The sequence below is a fragment of the Meriones unguiculatus genome, chromosome 3 (genome assembly GCF_030254825.1).
Source record: "Meriones unguiculatus strain TT.TT164.6M chromosome 3, Bangor_MerUng_6.1, whole genome shotgun sequence".
In the NCBI taxonomy this organism is placed as follows: Eukaryota; Metazoa; Chordata; class Mammalia; order Rodentia; family Muridae; genus Meriones; species Meriones unguiculatus.
Genome location: NC_083351.1, coordinates 69257150 through 69273765, shown reverse-complemented (window position 1 = coordinate 69273765; position 16616 = coordinate 69257150). Strand labels below are relative to the sequence as shown.

The 16616-nt window shown below is 35.7% G+C and overlaps 1 protein-coding gene across 9 annotated transcripts in view; it reads right to left on the bottom strand.

The window, feature by feature from the left end:
• The window catches only part of Braf (B-Raf proto-oncogene, serine/threonine kinase), a 130150-nt gene that overhangs the window by 46688 nt on the left and 66846 nt on the right, over window positions 1–16616 (bottom strand). For all 9 annotated transcript variants that reach the window (XM_060380143.1, XM_060380140.1, XM_060380141.1 and 6 more), the window contains 3 exons: window positions 13403–13551; window positions 12338–12454; window positions 4607–4766 (listed from right to left, as the gene is read on the bottom strand). In XM_060380143.1, coding sequence (XP_060236126.1) covers window positions 4607–4766; window positions 12338–12454; window positions 13403–13551 — 426 coding nt within the window. The remainder of the gene's footprint in view (window positions 1–4606; window positions 4767–12337; window positions 12455–13402; window positions 13552–16616) is intronic.

The following is a 16616-nucleotide window of genomic DNA, read 5'->3' as shown; positions in this document are numbered from 1 at the left end:
CCATTTTACTTATTGATTACAATAAAGAGTGAAAAAAATTTATTGTTTGAGACCGCCTTGTCTGTCCTCAACTCTCTTTGTAGACAGGCTGGCCTTGAACTCACAGAAATCCACTTGCCTCTGCCTCCCAGAGTGCTGGGACTACAAGCATGCGTCAGAGGGCCTGGCTCAAATGTGAATTCTTTGCTGTATTTCTACCAAACTTAATGTACTACATTAAACTTTCAACACATAAAAAATCTTGTAATTTCACTACCTTTCTGTGGTTTTGGGAACGTTCAAACACACTGTGAGATGTGGACATATGAAAACAAAATAACAGCTAAAGAATAAAAGAGAAATAGACCAAGTGTTGCTAATTTACTAGCATTTAAGAGTGGTGGTACTGACAAGATTTCTAGTGACATACATTAAAACTGAGATGGCTTGGCAGCCCCGACCTAGCCTCCAGATCTGTAAGAATTGGTAACCACGGTGCAAAAGAAATGCCACTAGGATTTCGGCATTGGTAAAGCAGCTGAAGAAATCTAAGTTGGGGCTGTGAGGAATAGACAGGCATGTGGAAAAGCAAAGTTTTTTATAGACAGAGGGACCCACAGGTGAAAGGTTGTATCCCTTTTCTCTTCACTATCTAGCTATGAAACTTCATACTTACAGACTTGCCAAATATGGCTTTCTCCACTCTTAGAAACTACTGCCAATCCCAACCTAAGCTTACATTTTTCAATTTCATGTGTGTTCTTAAAGCTCCCTGTTGATCTATCTACTTGATCTAAGTTAAATATGATATTCTAGTATTCTAAAATTATTTTAACTGTTCCCTGATGTTTTCTAGTCCCTTCTCTCTCATTCCTCTGATTCAGCATCACAGAACAAACAAACCGAAGAACTTCTGGCCACACCTCTGTTATCTAGGAGTACCTGTAAGGCAGCATCAGGTGCTTTCTAAATTCATCCATCCTCCTCTCTCCTTCCCTCTCCAGGGTGTCATGTTCCACTGGCTAGCCTCCAACTCCTGATCCTCTAGTGCCTTTAGCTCTCAGTGACAAGACTAAACGCATATACAACAATGCCTAGATGGAATCTATGTTTTTGTTTTTTATGTGCTGGTTTGAATAAGAATGGTCCCCACAGGCTCACATATAGTTGAATGCTTAGTTACCAGGGATTAGCATTGTTGGAGAAAGTGTGTCCCTGGGAGTTGGCTTTGAAGTTTCAAAAGCCTACGCTAGACACCCCCTTTGCCTGCAGATCAAGACATAAAGCTCTCAACTACTGCTCCAGAACCTATCTGCATGCTACCATGCTCCTCACGATAATGAAAATGGACTAACCCTCTGAAATTGTAAGTAAGCCCCCAATTAAATGATTTCTTTTGTAAGACCTGCCTTGGTAATATGTCTCCAACTAAGACATAAACCATGAAAAAAACCCAAAAAAACCCTCACATTTCAAGTGCTGAATATGATAGTGCATGCTTTTAATCCTAGCACTCAGGAGGCAGAGGCAGATGGAACTCTCGAGTTTGAGACCAGACTGATTTACTTACACAGAAATTTCAGGTAGGCCCAGGATACATCTCAAAAAAACAAAACAAAAAAAGCCAAAAAAAGAAGAAAAGGAAAGAAAGAAAGAAAGAAAGAAAGAAAGAAAGAAAGAAAGAGAGAGAAAGAAAGAGACAGAGAGAGAAAGAAAGAGACAGAGAGAGAGAAAAAAGAAAGAAATTTATACTAGCTCCAGTGTTAAGAAATTTGCTTAATATCATGCCATGTGTTAGGAGCTATATCTACCTTTAATTTATTGTAGCAAGACATCATTTTCAAGTTCAAGGAATTTTATCAACTATTCTCTACTTACTACCTCCAACCTTTTTTCATTAGCTTCTTCCTCTCCAGTTAAAAAATGATGAAATCTTGGTTTAAAAAACCTTATTAGTCAAGCTTGCATCAAGCTTCAGTTCTTTTGCCATTTTTATTTAGCGAAATTTCTCAAAACTGACAATCTACTTTCTCTCCTGCTTTCTCTTATTCTACTTGCCTTTGGAATACATACAACTTTTAAAATTTCTATTTAGTTGCTGCTTTCTTTGAGACATGATCTCTCACTGGCCTAGAACTTGCTATATAGACTAGGTTGGCCATGAATTCACAAAATCTGCCTGTTTCTGTCTCCTGAGTTCTGAGATTAAGGCATGCAACATCGCGCCTGGCCCCCAAAACTTAAAAATGTTAATGGTGCTGGAATTTAAGCCCAAGGCATACATGTTAAGCAAGTGCTCTATCACTGAACTACCCAGCCCCAGACAATTTTTTTAAAATGTGTGTGTGTGCGCGCATGCATGCGTACACACGTATATGCCATAGAGTTTGTGTAGAATCAGAAGCCAACTTTCTGGAGTTAGTTCTGGACACAGGATGTCAGGCTCTTGTAGCAGGTACTTTCATCCTCTAAAACCTCTTGCCAGTCCTTAACCCCATGATATTTAATTGCTAAACACAAAACTCATTTTAGTCCGCATCTCATTTGAATATGAGTGTTAAGTGCTATCAGTCCACCAGCACTTTTGGAGCCTACTTGCTTATTCTCTGCAGTACTCTTGCAAAGAGCTCATGGAGGTCACAGAGAACCAACAGTGTCTGCTACAATGTCTCTTACATTGCCAGGCTGTGGTTTCTGTTTTCTTCAGAGTTGTATTTTTTACTTGTTCCAATTTTATATATTTTTCAAGTAACATAATTTATGGCCCTCACTGAGATGATGCATCACACTCAAAATGTGTTTTCAGTCAGGTGTGTTTTCACCAGCCCATTTACAAACCTAGTCTTAAGACAAGGAGGCAGGAAGCAAGTCCAAGACGGCTTTAGGCTACATAGTAAGTTGTAGCTCCCTCCCCATGTGTTTTACAACTCCTACCTACTTTAGCGTAATACAGGAATCAAGTCAATACTGACAATTGCTACGTCCACTTTCCACCATTTCAGCCTTTTCCTTAAAGCCTATGATATCAATTAGTAATTCCTCCCATGTAAAGACAACTGCACAATCTTGTACATACTATTTCCTGAACAAATACCTTTTTTTTTCTTTTTTTTGGTAATTCTCTATACAGTGTTTTACTTAATAAATACCTAATAATTCATCTTTTATTTGTATGGCTTCAAGGTCAACCCTTCCCTGCTAAATATTCCTACATCCAGCCAGGCAGAGTTCATCACAACCTTTCTGTGAAGTAACATTTTATTAAATGGTGATAATTTGCATATCTGATTACCCACTAAACTATAACATGATAGAGGGCAAAAATGGTGAGTTAATTCATCCTAAATCTCTAATTGCTAAACCCAGAGTCAGAGGTAAGTCTTTTTTTCTCAGATTATAAGATAATAAGTGACTGAGCATGAATAAAAATGTTAAGTCAAATAAGGGAACAGATGATAAAGTATTATAAAGAACTGTCCCAGTGAGAGCACCAGGATGGAAAAGGATTTTAAAAAATTATTGCAGTAATTTCTTCAAATGAGGAATAGTGATAGTGATATCAATAGGAATAGGAAGAGTCAATAGTGATATCAATAAGTCAGAACAGTCAGAGACGGGGAAAAGGTGTTATGTTAAGGCAGTTATGAAAAGGATAAAAGAGGGGATGAGGGAGGGGGCTATAGCTGAGATACAAAGTGAATAAATTGTAATAAATAAACAAAAATTAAAGAAGAGGATAAAAGAGTAAGACATAAAGTGACTCTTCAAAAAGCTGAGCCTAAGAAACCAGGAGGATAGTCACAACCAGAGAAAAAAGGAGATGGTTTAAAAAGATGTTTGTTTTAAAACAAAGATGAAGGTTACAAGCTTGAACACACCAAAAACACTGTCAACCTACAAATACAAACTGACTCCTTATTTTCTAAGCTCCTTATTCCCATATCTCCCTTTCCTATTTCTCTCTTCCTGTGCATTCAGGTCTACACAGAGAGAGAAAGGCCTTAGTTAAAAATGGTACTGGGGGAAAAGCCACTTACATGAACTTACTCTCCAAAATACATGGGGAAAAATGTAATAAAAAGTAGGACGAAAGTCTAATTTTATAATCCTTTACTTGTGATTTATTTTGGTAATTAAATTAAAATTTATTATAAAGTATTTCAAAAGTTAATAAAATTTAAGTTACAGTTCTAATTATAAGATTTTAAACATAAACATAGAATTGTTTTTATTGGTTATAATGCCATACTTAGGACAGAACAAATATAAATTTTTTAAGTCATTAACACATTGATTGCACAAAAATCTTAGAAGATTCATAAATTCCCTCAAGGACTTCTCTTAATTCTTATATTCAAATTATTAAATTAAAATAAAAATAAGATCATTTTAATTTACAACTTTTGCAGATATGTCGTAGAGAAAAATGAGACTAACTGCAACTTAGCAATAGTGAAGTACTTAATATAATCAGAGAAGTTGATAGACTTTTTGGATCTGTAACTCATGACCTTGCTTTTAAATGATAAATGAAAAGTGACATTTACTTCCAATATGTATTAAAAGTAAAACAGAAAACCAAACAAACACACCTGAACTGTTTAGTTTTAACAACACTAGTACTTACATCAATATTGACAGGTTCAATTGTGTTTATGTGAACATTGGGAGCTGATGAGGACCGGTCTCGTTGCCCAAACTGGTTTCGATGATCTTCATCTGCTGGTCGGAAGGGCTGTGGGATTGGAATGGATTTTGAAGGAGATGGACTGGTGAGGATTTGGGGCCTGGAAAAACCAAGTCATTGGGAAGATAAGATTTGGAGGATTAATATTAGTAATAATAGTTAATATGAAAGTTATACAATTTTTGTATTTAAAATAAGCTTTAAGGAAAGAAAATTCCAACAGTAATGGCTTTACAAGAAGAATTTTCGTTTAAAAAACATACCTACAACTAGGATTGCCAAAGCTTGCTCAAAAGCAGACTTTCCAGGGACTATCAATAAAAACAATGATTCTGATCCAGAAAACTCCAGAGGAATCTACAAGTGGCTAGAAATTACCTGTGGTTAATCAGTAGAAGCTCTTATCCTTTAAAATTATATATAGAAATAAAATGTTCCAGGTAGAGACTAACTAGATAAAATATGCTTTGTTTCTTAAACATTATTTCTCATAATCTGAAACTACTCAAATGAAAATTTGAAGAAAGTAGTTAGGAAGTTACAAATAGTACTGGGAATATACCTGTACATTTCAGGACCCCAAAGATTTAACTGCTGATTAATGCCAGTGTTGAATGAAATTTCTACAATATCAAAAGATCATTTCCAAAATTTCAGAAGTTAATCTGTATGGTGACAATTATCTTTTCATTTAAAAATTTTTTTTATGTTTAATTATTAACACCAGAGACAAAAAAAAAAAAAAAAGACTAAAAAAAAATCAGGTGTGCGGTTGTGAGATGCACACGGAAGCCAGAGGCCTGTGGCAGGTGCCCTCCTTTCTACCTTCTTCTTTGAGACAGGGTCTTCTCACTGAACCTACAATTTATAATTGGTTAGACTGGCTGGCCACCAAAGGGAAAAAAAAAAAAATCTGGCCTCTGTCTTCCCAGCACTGGGGTCACAGGTCTCAGACGAGCCAACTTCTTAAGTGGGCAATGGGACCCAAACTCAAGTCTTCACGCTTGTGTGATAAGCGCAGCACGGTAGCTACTGTGCCATCTTCCCAGCCCAAAGATTATTTTGATTGTAATACTCTAATAGGTTACAGAATGGCTTTTTAATTAACTAATTAACTTGTTTTTTTTTGCTATAGATACTAGAATCTATGCTTGCTGGACTAAAGAGTCGGGCATGAAGAACACTGGAAATCTGAGGCGAGTTTATAAATCCCTGTAAAGACTGTAGACCTTCAGGAAAGATTCTCAGGAGCAGGGAAGTGATTGCTACTTGGGGGAGGATATAGTAAGGCTCAGACTAAACTTCTACTGGCCACGGGTGGTCTAACATAGATCAAGCTCTTTTCATATACTGGTCACCATTTTACTCCATATTATAAAAATTAACCATTATTTAATTGTTATTAGACTAGAATAAAATAACAAAAAGATAACAGAAAGATAGTCAAGAAACAAAATTATAAAAAAAAAATGCTAAGAAAATATAATAGGAGGGACCAGTGAGATCATTCAGTGGATAAAAAGATGCTTGCAACTAAGCCTCATGACCTGGGCTTGATCCCTGGGCCCCAGATGGTGGAAGGAACCCTTCCCCAAAGCTGTCTTCTGACTTCCACACATGCGCCTTGGCATGAGCATACACACATGTATACACACATATTAAATAAACATAATAAAAAATTTAAAAAGTAATAGAAAAGGGTAGAATAAAAATTTGGGAAGGAAAACTCAAGAATGACAAAAAGCCTCTGAATAAAGTGTGTCATCAGAATCTGAAGCACATGATAAGAATAAGAAAATAAATTTAGTTTTGTGGGTTCATACATGGGTCTGTTTAGAAATAAATAGGAAAAAACATTCACTAAAGGAACTGGGAATATTAAATGGTTCATATTAACTATATGAGTTTGTTTAGAAATAAACAGGAAAAAACATTATTCACTAAGGAACTGGGCAGAAGCCCAATTACAATTAATAGAACTGGATTTTGGGAAAGTTATCATGTTTCATCTGGTTATCAAAAAATTCTCAGTTTGTGTCAAAAACTATCCTTATTCTTGCTTTATAAAGCTCAATGTTGCTAAGAAATTTTCAAATAGCTATTTGTTAATAAGTATTGAGAAGTACAAACTGTTGCCCTACTTAGTCTTAGGATAATGGTGCCCTTTAATTCAAAACTAAAAATTGGGAAAGCATGAATCAACCAGAACTGTAGAGAACGGAATAATTAATATGTGACCCAGCATAGGCAGGAAGGCAATGCATCATTGCTGGAGCTCCCTGAGTAAGGACTATGATGGAAACATGTACTGGATAACAAACAGGAACTGTTTATAAAGGACAGTGATCAGAAACAAGGAAGAAACAAAACCCTGCATTTATTATGGTAAAAGATGAGGGCCTGTTCCACAAAAATCAAAGTGATATATTAATACCATTTGGAGAGTGAAGGTTAACTAAGTTCAAAGTTAACTTTTTTAGCCTTAAAGGCAAGTATATAGTAATTGTGGACAATATTTCATTATTACACCAACCTGCATGACATCTTAAGTTAATGCTTAACAAAACAATACTCTAATATTAAGTTGGCTTCTCATTAGTATCTTCTCAAAGAAGAGTGGGGGCATGCACAGCACAAGTCTGGATTAGGTAACAGGTATATTCTCATTTAGTCTCTTTTGATTTTTAATTTAATTTGAACCAGTATATTCCTAATTCTCATCATTTTAGAGAACTGATAAAATTGCATTTGCATACTGTAGAATCTTTCCTTGAAGCAAGAAAATGTATAACTAACCTGTGAAGAACCTTGGTTATCATCTAATTGGCTTTCTCCCAGTGGTATACGCTTTGTACTGATCCCGCTACAAATTTTTTTAAAGTTAAAAATAAACAGAATTTTAATTCTAACACTCTTTTAAAAAATTGCCAATAGTTTGGACTTCAGTTGTTGGTTAGACTACATAAAATTTTTGAAGCAAAGTGACTCAGTTCAGTGATGAACAAAACAAAAGTAATTCTCTTTGTGTTCTACACTGGGCAATGCATTAATTTTCCAGAATTTCTTGGTATGCCCATACTTGTTTCAGGACTGTTCTAAGAGTTGTCAGGACTAGTAACAAATGCAATATTGAGATATTGACCATAATTGGTATAATGGCTATTTTTGGTTGTCAACTTGACTACATCTGACATTAAGTAAAACTCAAATGGCTAGGTACACCTATGAGAGATTTCTTTCTTTCTTTTTAAAGATTTATTTAGCCGGGTATAGTGGTGCATAGCTGTAATCACAGCACTTGGGAGGCAGAGGCAGGTGGATCTCTGTGAGTTCAAGGCCAGCCTGGTCTACAAAGTCAGTCCAGAACAGCCAAGACTACACAGAGAAGAAACCCTATCTCAAAAAAAAAAAAAAAAAAAAAGATTTTATTATTTATAAAATATTCTGCCTGCATGTGTGCCTGCATCCTGCATGCCAGAAGAGGGCACCAGATCTCATTATAGATGGTTGTGACCCAGAATGCAGTTGCTGACAATTGCCCTCAGGACCTTTGTACAAACAGCCAGTGTGCTTAACCTCTGAGCCATCTCTTAATTAAACCATTTGAAGTAGTAAGACCTATTCTAACCTGGGTCTTTGAGGTAGAAAGATAGACCTTGAATACAGATCTTCTGAGATGGGAAGATGCACCTTTAATCTAGGCCACACCTTCTGCTGGCAGCCTAAATAAAAGAACATGGAAGAAGGAAGCTCGCTCTCACGAGCAAGTTCATCCCCTCCTTTGCATTAGAGCTACTTTTTCAAGATTCTCGTGTATACTGAAGACCAGTTGGAATGCCCAGCCTCCTGGACTGATTGGACATTCCATTATGAGACAGCCATTGTTGGTTTAGACACACCCACACACCCACACACACTCTATAAATTCAGTAGAATAAGTTCTGTTCTTCTAGAGAATCCTGACTAACTGGCTTCTGTCTTTACAATGGTAATTTTACAGCGACACGAAAACATTAGGAAATTAATTTGCAAAGAAGGATGCACATCTTTCAAGACCAGAATCCATTTCAATCTGGTTAAGAAAAGAACACATGTGGCAGAGGCAAAGGTTTTCTTCATTTTAAAACAGCATTCCTTCACCAGAAGACAAATTGTATGGTTACTATTATGACCCTTCAGAAGCCAAGCTAATTTTATTATGTTCTGCAACTCTGTAACAGAGCTGGAACCTGCCATTAGGTAAGTATCACAGGTCTATAGATTCTGTTAGGAGAAATTACCATAGTCAAAGGATTAATTAAAATCCCAAACAACAGTTTGATTTGATTGTGTAAAAAAAACATACAACTAATGGCAGAGAAAATAAACTGTTATAATCTGACATTACATAGTTGTTGCATTTTATAGTGATAACATTTAAAATAAAATGTTTTATATTTAGAATCATCATTATTATTGTTGTTGTTGTTACATGTTTGCAGGTGTGTGCATGCCATGATGCTCACATGGAGGCAAGAGAACATTTCTGGAGTTAGTTCTCTTCCAACTTATTCTTGAGGGATGGTACTGCTGATTTTTGCTGATGTTCTTGCTTCTTTCTCCCACCTGTTATAGGAGTGCTAGGAATGCAGAATACCATATTCGGCTTTTGTCAAATTTACTTATGGCAAGCACTTTTACCTACTGAGCTATCTCATCTCGCACACATCCCCAGTTTTGTGTGGGGGAGAAGTGATATGTGCACATCAGAACACAAAGGAGGATATCAGGTGGCCTTCTCTATTAATTTCTGTCTTATTTGAGGAAGGGTCTCTCCTTGATCCTGGAAATCAAATCCTTTCAAGTACACTGCAAGTCAGCCATGCCTGCAATTCTCCTGTCTCTACCCCTTTTAGTGCTAGCACTACAGGTGTGTATGGGACTATGCCTGGGCTGTCATATGAGTTTAGGATTTGAACTTTCTCGAACAGCTTAACTGCTCAGCCAACCCTCTAGCCTCCCTCCCCTATACAAACAGGGTCTCACATATCTCAGGCTGTCGTGAGGATGATCTTGAACATCTGATTCTCATCTTTCTAGGCCCCAGGTACTGGCATAAAACTCAGGGCTTTGTGTGTGCAAGATGAATACTCTACTGACTGAGCTACATACCAATCCTCCAATTTACTTTTGAGATGAGTCTCACTCTAGCCTGGGCTGACCTCAAATGCATGGCAGTTGTCCTGCCTCAGCCTACCAAATGCTGAGATTATACAAAAGAGCCATCACTACTAGAAAAAAAAAATTACTTTGATACATTTTAAACCTGTGAGACCTCAGGAAGGTTGGCTTAATAAAAACTGCAGGTCTATTAAAAGTATCAACTTACTCTATCAACTTATAAGATGTAGGTATCAACTTATACCTTAAGGTGTAAGTCTAAAAAAAAAATAAGGGCTAGGCAAATGGCTGTGTGTGTGATTGTCATGAAATACTGACCACCTGAGTTGGATCCCTGATTCCACAGTGGAAGGAGAGAAAGGACTCCAGAAAGTTTTTTTTCTTACCTCTACACATGTACCATCGTATGTAGCACTTGCACAAACATCTTCATATCAGTGCCATATTATTTACTTACAAAATAAGTAAATAAATGAATGCATTTTTGTTTTACAGAAGACCAGAAGATTCATTTGATTTTATTTTATGTGCATTAGTGTGAAGGTGTCAGAAGTTGTGAGCTGCCATGTGGGTACTGGGAATTGAACCCAGGTCCTTTGGAAGAGCAGACAGTGCTTTTAACCACGGACACCTCTTTCTAGCCCCTATGAATGCATTTTTAAAGTCTAAAGAAATAACATATTGTGAAGAATAGAAGGGAGAAGGTAATAGTAAAACAAATACCTAAACATTTTTGAAATATTCTAGGTCAGAATGTTTGTATTTCTTTCTGTCTTTCTTTTTTCCTGAGATAGGGTTCCTCTGTGTAGCCCCATCTGTCCTGTAGACCAGACTGTCCTCAAACTCACAAAGATCCGCCTGCCTTTGCCTCCCGAGTGCTGGGATTAAAGGTGTGCACCGCCACCGCCCAGTGAGACTTTTCTTTTTCAAACTATATACTTCCAGACCCAGCATAAACAATCTTGTCTTAATTAAAATGGGGAAAGAGTAACAGACCTATGCAAAAAATATTCAAAAGCAAACTTAAATTAGCATATCTTTTTCTAATACAAATATAATGTCTTGGAGATATTTATTTTTATTTTATTATTTTTTATTTATTACAATTTATTCACTTGCCTTGGAGATAATTTTAAAGTAAATTCTTGCTTTCCCTCCTAAACTGACAGTACTATTACTACTCTTATTTTGTGCTTTATGTATATCCTTCCTTTGTATTTGGCTTACCCTGAAGTATAGGTCTTCTTCACCTTAGGCTTTCCCCTGTCCATCTGGATTTCACAGCTAAGTGAATTTTCCCTTTAAAATCATTTATTTTATCACATTTGTAACTTGTTTGAAAACCCTTATTCTTCCACATCATCATATCTCAAGTAAATACCAGCCTAAATGTCAAGATTCTCTACTACCTGTTCTCACATATGGCACTTTTCCTTTTATGTTTTTTTTTTTTGTTTGTTTGTTTTTGTTTTTTTTTGAGATTATGGTCTCACTATATAACAAAGGTTAGGCTCAAAACTCATCACCTTTCTGTTTAGTTTCCTAAATGCTGGTATTCTAAAGGTGTGTATCACACCACACTCACACATACGACTTTAAAATTTATATATGCTTTGTGACTAGCATCACAAACCTGCTTTCTTCTCTGGACTCTAACACCAGCTCAAAGACCAGTTCAAATTACATGCCCATTAAGCTTTCTTGAATACATTCTATCCTCTTACATTTTATAAATATAAAATATTTATGTTTAATATTCTCTATTATGGTTTGTACTTTAAAAAAAAGTCATCAACTCGTTATGTTAATGTTTTTTAAGTAGAACTCATAACATTACCTGAGAAAATGTTGATTAAAAGGCAGAGCATAACCAAAATCCAAAACAAACCAAACAAACAACCCCTCATAACCCTCCCCTGGAAAAAAAGCGGGGCAGTGGTGGTGTATTCGTTTAATCCTAGCACTTGAGGCAGAGGCAGGTGGATCTCTGTGAGTTTAATGCCAGCCTGATCTATAAAGTAAGGTCTCAGACAGCCAGGGCAGTTAACCCAGAAAAACTCTTATTTCTAAAAAAAAAAAAACAAAAAAAGGTAAAAAGGCAGAGCACAAGAATTTTATGCTGTTTTTTTTTTCACAACTGATCTTAAAACACAGTCTATACTAGCTTTATTGCCACTAACTGACTGACTGACTGTGTGTGCGCGTTTTAGTTTTTTGATTGAGACAATAACCCACTGTGTTTACCAAGGCAGCCTCCAACTTATAGAGACCTACCTGCTTCTGCCTGCCAACTGCTGGGATTAAAGGTGTGAGTCACCATACCAGGCTTTTAATCCAATTCAGTACCAAATGCATACAAATGCTTGAATGCTTGAATGTGTAAAACACATTACTGGAGAAAAATATCTGTAATTTAAACAGTTTCAGTATTGAAAAGGACTAATTATCAAAAAGATCCAAAGGAAGGCAGTTCAGATAGCATGTCATTAAACAGCAGGAATCAAATCATACCCAATAGAGTCTGAGGGGGGTGCAGAATGGGATCCGGATGTCAGAGCAGTCTCTGCTAAGGAGGCCTCCTCCTGTGGTACTGGGTGATGCTCAAAGAACTTGGAGACAAACAGCAAACTGTGAGGCAAAAACAAAACAAAACAAAACAAACCTAACTTGTGCAAAACCCAGAAGCTTCAAGACATGAGAACACAGAGGTAAATGAGAAAATATGGGATCAAGTTTTACTTTCAGAAACAACTGTTAAAATTCAAGTATATTTTTGTGTAAAGGTTTCTTTTTAAAAAATTATACTTTCAAAGGCAAGCTTAGATCTAAAACTAACTGTTCTTTCAGTCAATTTCTATATATTAAAAAATTCATGCTGTGTGGTTTAGAAATTAGAAGAAAAAATACCTAGTAGTAAGTTAGACTATCCTTTTTGTTTTTTCTGAGATGAAATCTCTGTGTAGACCAGGCTGGCCTTGAAATCACAGAGATCTACCCACCTCTGCCTCCTGAGTAGCTGCTAAGTTGGATGTGGTATTATGATTTATTTTAATGTCATATTCCATTTCAACAGCAGCAAAAGATTACCACAGATTACAGCAATCTATTAGGCATAATATAGAATAAAGAAAAAAAGTATTTTAGAAAGAAGTAAATAAATCACGTGTAACTATTCCCTTAAATAAATGGAAACGGCTAGAGGTAAGACAACAGCCGAGCAGGGGTGAAGAGTAAAGGAAGAAGAGCAATAGAAATGTTAAAATGGATCACAGAATCAGATTCCCTGTCCAAAAATATAGTATCAACTTAATTGAAACACTATTCTATAACCAGCCCTAACTTATATAAATGTGATTTCTAAGGACTAGTAGGAACATGAAATGTACTTTATGTGCAGCAGACCCAGTGCCCATTTGTCTAGGAGAAAAGAGCTGCCTGTATTATTTGTTAGTTTAAAAATTCTGTAACAACTGCCTTGGGCAGAACATCCCTCATGATTTTCAAAGCATAGTAATTTCACATGATGAAAATTTAACTATAAAGTAGTAGCAAAGAGGTTCTTTGTGGATTACTTACTCAAGTTGGTCATAATTAACACACATCAGTGGAACCTCTGTACTACAACGCTGGTGAAACTTATAACCACATGTTTGACAGCGGAAACCCTGGAAAAGCAGCTTTCGACAAAAGTCACAAAAAGCTAGGGTGAAAAAAGTTTTCCGTACCTGCAAAGTGAAAAATCATAAAGGGTTTCAATTACTTGCAAGAATCCTTTTTATAAACCAACACATTTACTCTCTAAATTAAAATAACAATTTTTACTATATTTATATCATAAAAAGTCACACACCAAAATGAAACATTAGAAACCAGGGGAACTGAAATCCTATCTCATCCTAACCCAGAAATCAAGACAATATAACAAATAAAAGAATTTAGTCTCATAAATTATCTAATCTCTAGTAGTCAACAAGCAGCACTTAAAGGGACTCGCATGAAATTCTTAAAAATAATTTAAAAATATGAATTAAAAAGAATAATTTGAGTTTAACAACGTAAAAAAGTGAAAATAGAAAAAGAGACAGAGACAAAAGGGAAGAAAACCAAAGTTATCATTTAATTACTACACGAAGAGAGAAGCTAAGAAAAATGGTTGCTAGTGCTGACAGCACAAGAAACAAAGAAACATTTATTTAAACTTTCATAGTTAGCAAGCAAGATGCAAAAGGAAAAAAAGATGGTTATAACGCTTGTAGAATCAGCAACCAGTATATGCTTAAAGTTGATAAAGCAACAAATCATGGCAAAAGATTATCTAGTAATATGAAAATAATTACCCAAGAGCTTAACAGAAACTATTAAAAATTATCAATAGCTTCATGAAATGTACTGTTTTACTAACATGTAGTGGGGATTATTTTGTATGATCACAGAATTATGAACTGAACTGTTTGTAACACAGGATATGTTAATATATTATTGTTGAATTCAGCAACTTCGTTTTTTTCAAGATAGGGTTTCTCTGTGTAGCCCTGGCCGTCCTGGAACTTACTCTGTAGAAGGCTGGCCTCGAAATCACAGAGATCCACCTGCCTCTGCCTCCCTGAGTGCTGGCAATAAAGGAGTGTGCTGCCACCACCACCAGGTGAATTCAGCAACTTCTTAAAGTTTAGCTCTAAAATTTGGATAGTGGGAAAGGAAACCTCTCCCCTCAAACTTTAACATATTGTTAAGACATCTCTGGAAGAATGTCTGCTATATGACTTATTTTTAGTCTATGATTTCAGATAAACTTCTTTATAAAACAAAATAAATGTTGAAAAGTCTTTAAAAAATTATCAGTGACTTTTGATGTACAATTCGGATTTAAAAAACTTCAATGTACTAAGGGAACTCTTTCCAAAATTATATACAATGTGTATGTGCTGCCGTAAGAGGCAGAAAAAATATGTAACAGAACTCTTAATAGCTATTTCAGAATGCTGATAGCAAGGATGACTTCATTCTTGTTGTGTTTTCACAATCAATAACTAATAAATATACTCTTATTATGATTCAGTATATACCTGAATTTATATAGCAGTACTTACTCAAACATAACTTAGAATTTGACATCCTTTATTACATATAAATGCTTTTTATGATACATTTAATTTACATCTCTCTTTCTATTTAAATGGTCTTGAACTTTCAAGCAGCCTCTTGTTTCTGACTCCCAGGTACAGGATTCCAGGTATGGAAAAGCACATCTGCTCTCAAACTTTTTCTTTTTTTTTTTTTTTTTGACCTTCCAGGCTGTCTTTCAGGTTCCAGTCATCTGCCTATCACCGATTCCCAGTGTTAGAATTAAGGTGTATGTGCCACCATGGCCAGCTCATTTAAAAAAAAAAAAAAAATTCATTCAATGAACAGTTACTGAAAATTATAGTCTGGCATATAGTCTGGCCTTTCAAGAACCTTTACATTGTGGGATCTGCTTTTTCTAGTTTCCTCATCACTTGAGAAAGCATGTGAAAAAAAGCAAATGCTTGTTTCTAGCTTTTTCCTTTTCTATCTGCCTGTGATTATACACAAATGAAAAAATACCTCCTTTGATATTTAATTGCCAAACTGACAATCTTTAGTACTGCTAACATTATCTCAGAAAAATAAAGTCTGCATACAAACACATGAATACCACCTGACTTTTTTGCCAACCATTCAAATCCTCACTCACAGATAATTTGTTGTTTAATGAAGTCTTGAATATCCTTCATTTGCCTACCTAGTACTTTTCTTCCTACCTAGTACTTATGTATATCTGGTTGTTTTATACACACACACACACACACACACACACACACACACACACAGACACGTGTCGGGGATGGGGGAAAAGAAGGGAAATAGAGAAGAAAGGAGAACATCTAAGGAGAAAAGATAGTGGGTATGCATTTGAGCATGGATTTTATGCAAACCTTGTATCCGAAAGATACCTTTGTGAAAAAAGATGAACCCTAAAAGACCTATCATTTCTTCTGGGCCATAGCTTATGCTCAGTCTAAAACAGAATCTAAGCATTATCTAAAGATGTGTAGTAAGTTAGGGGTGGAGTGTTTAAGAGGTCATTGCACACTGCGGACAACTTAAGCTAGGTTTAACAAATTCAAAAAACACAAGAAAAAGTCACAAGGAGAGTTCAACACCCAACTACCCTACTTTTTCATCCATTACCTTATTCTTCAGAACAACATGTGTGTTGAGATATAGGAAATCTAACTGTGTACATAACATTTTGTAAAAATAAAAATTTACATTTCTACTAACAGAGGAAAGACACCAGATTTCTATTCTTATGGGCTACTAGGCAATCGTTACAAGAATAAAACTAGGTATGCTGAAACAGAATAATACCCACAAATCCTATTGGTGATAAAATTAAAAAAAAAAAAAAGTACACAGTATGAACCCGATTTTTACCTATGAAAGAGACAGGAGTGGGAAGTAATTAAGAGAAACACACTGCCATACATTTTGTGTATATAGAAAATTATACAGTCTTCTAACTACACAAATAATGACTTCTACCAAAATTTCACTTTACTAGATATATTTTTACATCATACTAATTTTTGTTCTTTTATTTTGTTTCATTTGTTTGTATTTTTCGAGACAGAATTTCTCTGTGTAGTCCTGGCCATCCTGGAACTTACTATGTATACCAGGCTAGCCTTGAATTCAAAGAGAACAACCTGCCTTTGCCTCCTGAGTGCTGGGATTAAAGCTATGTGCCAGCAGGCTTACTTCTTTT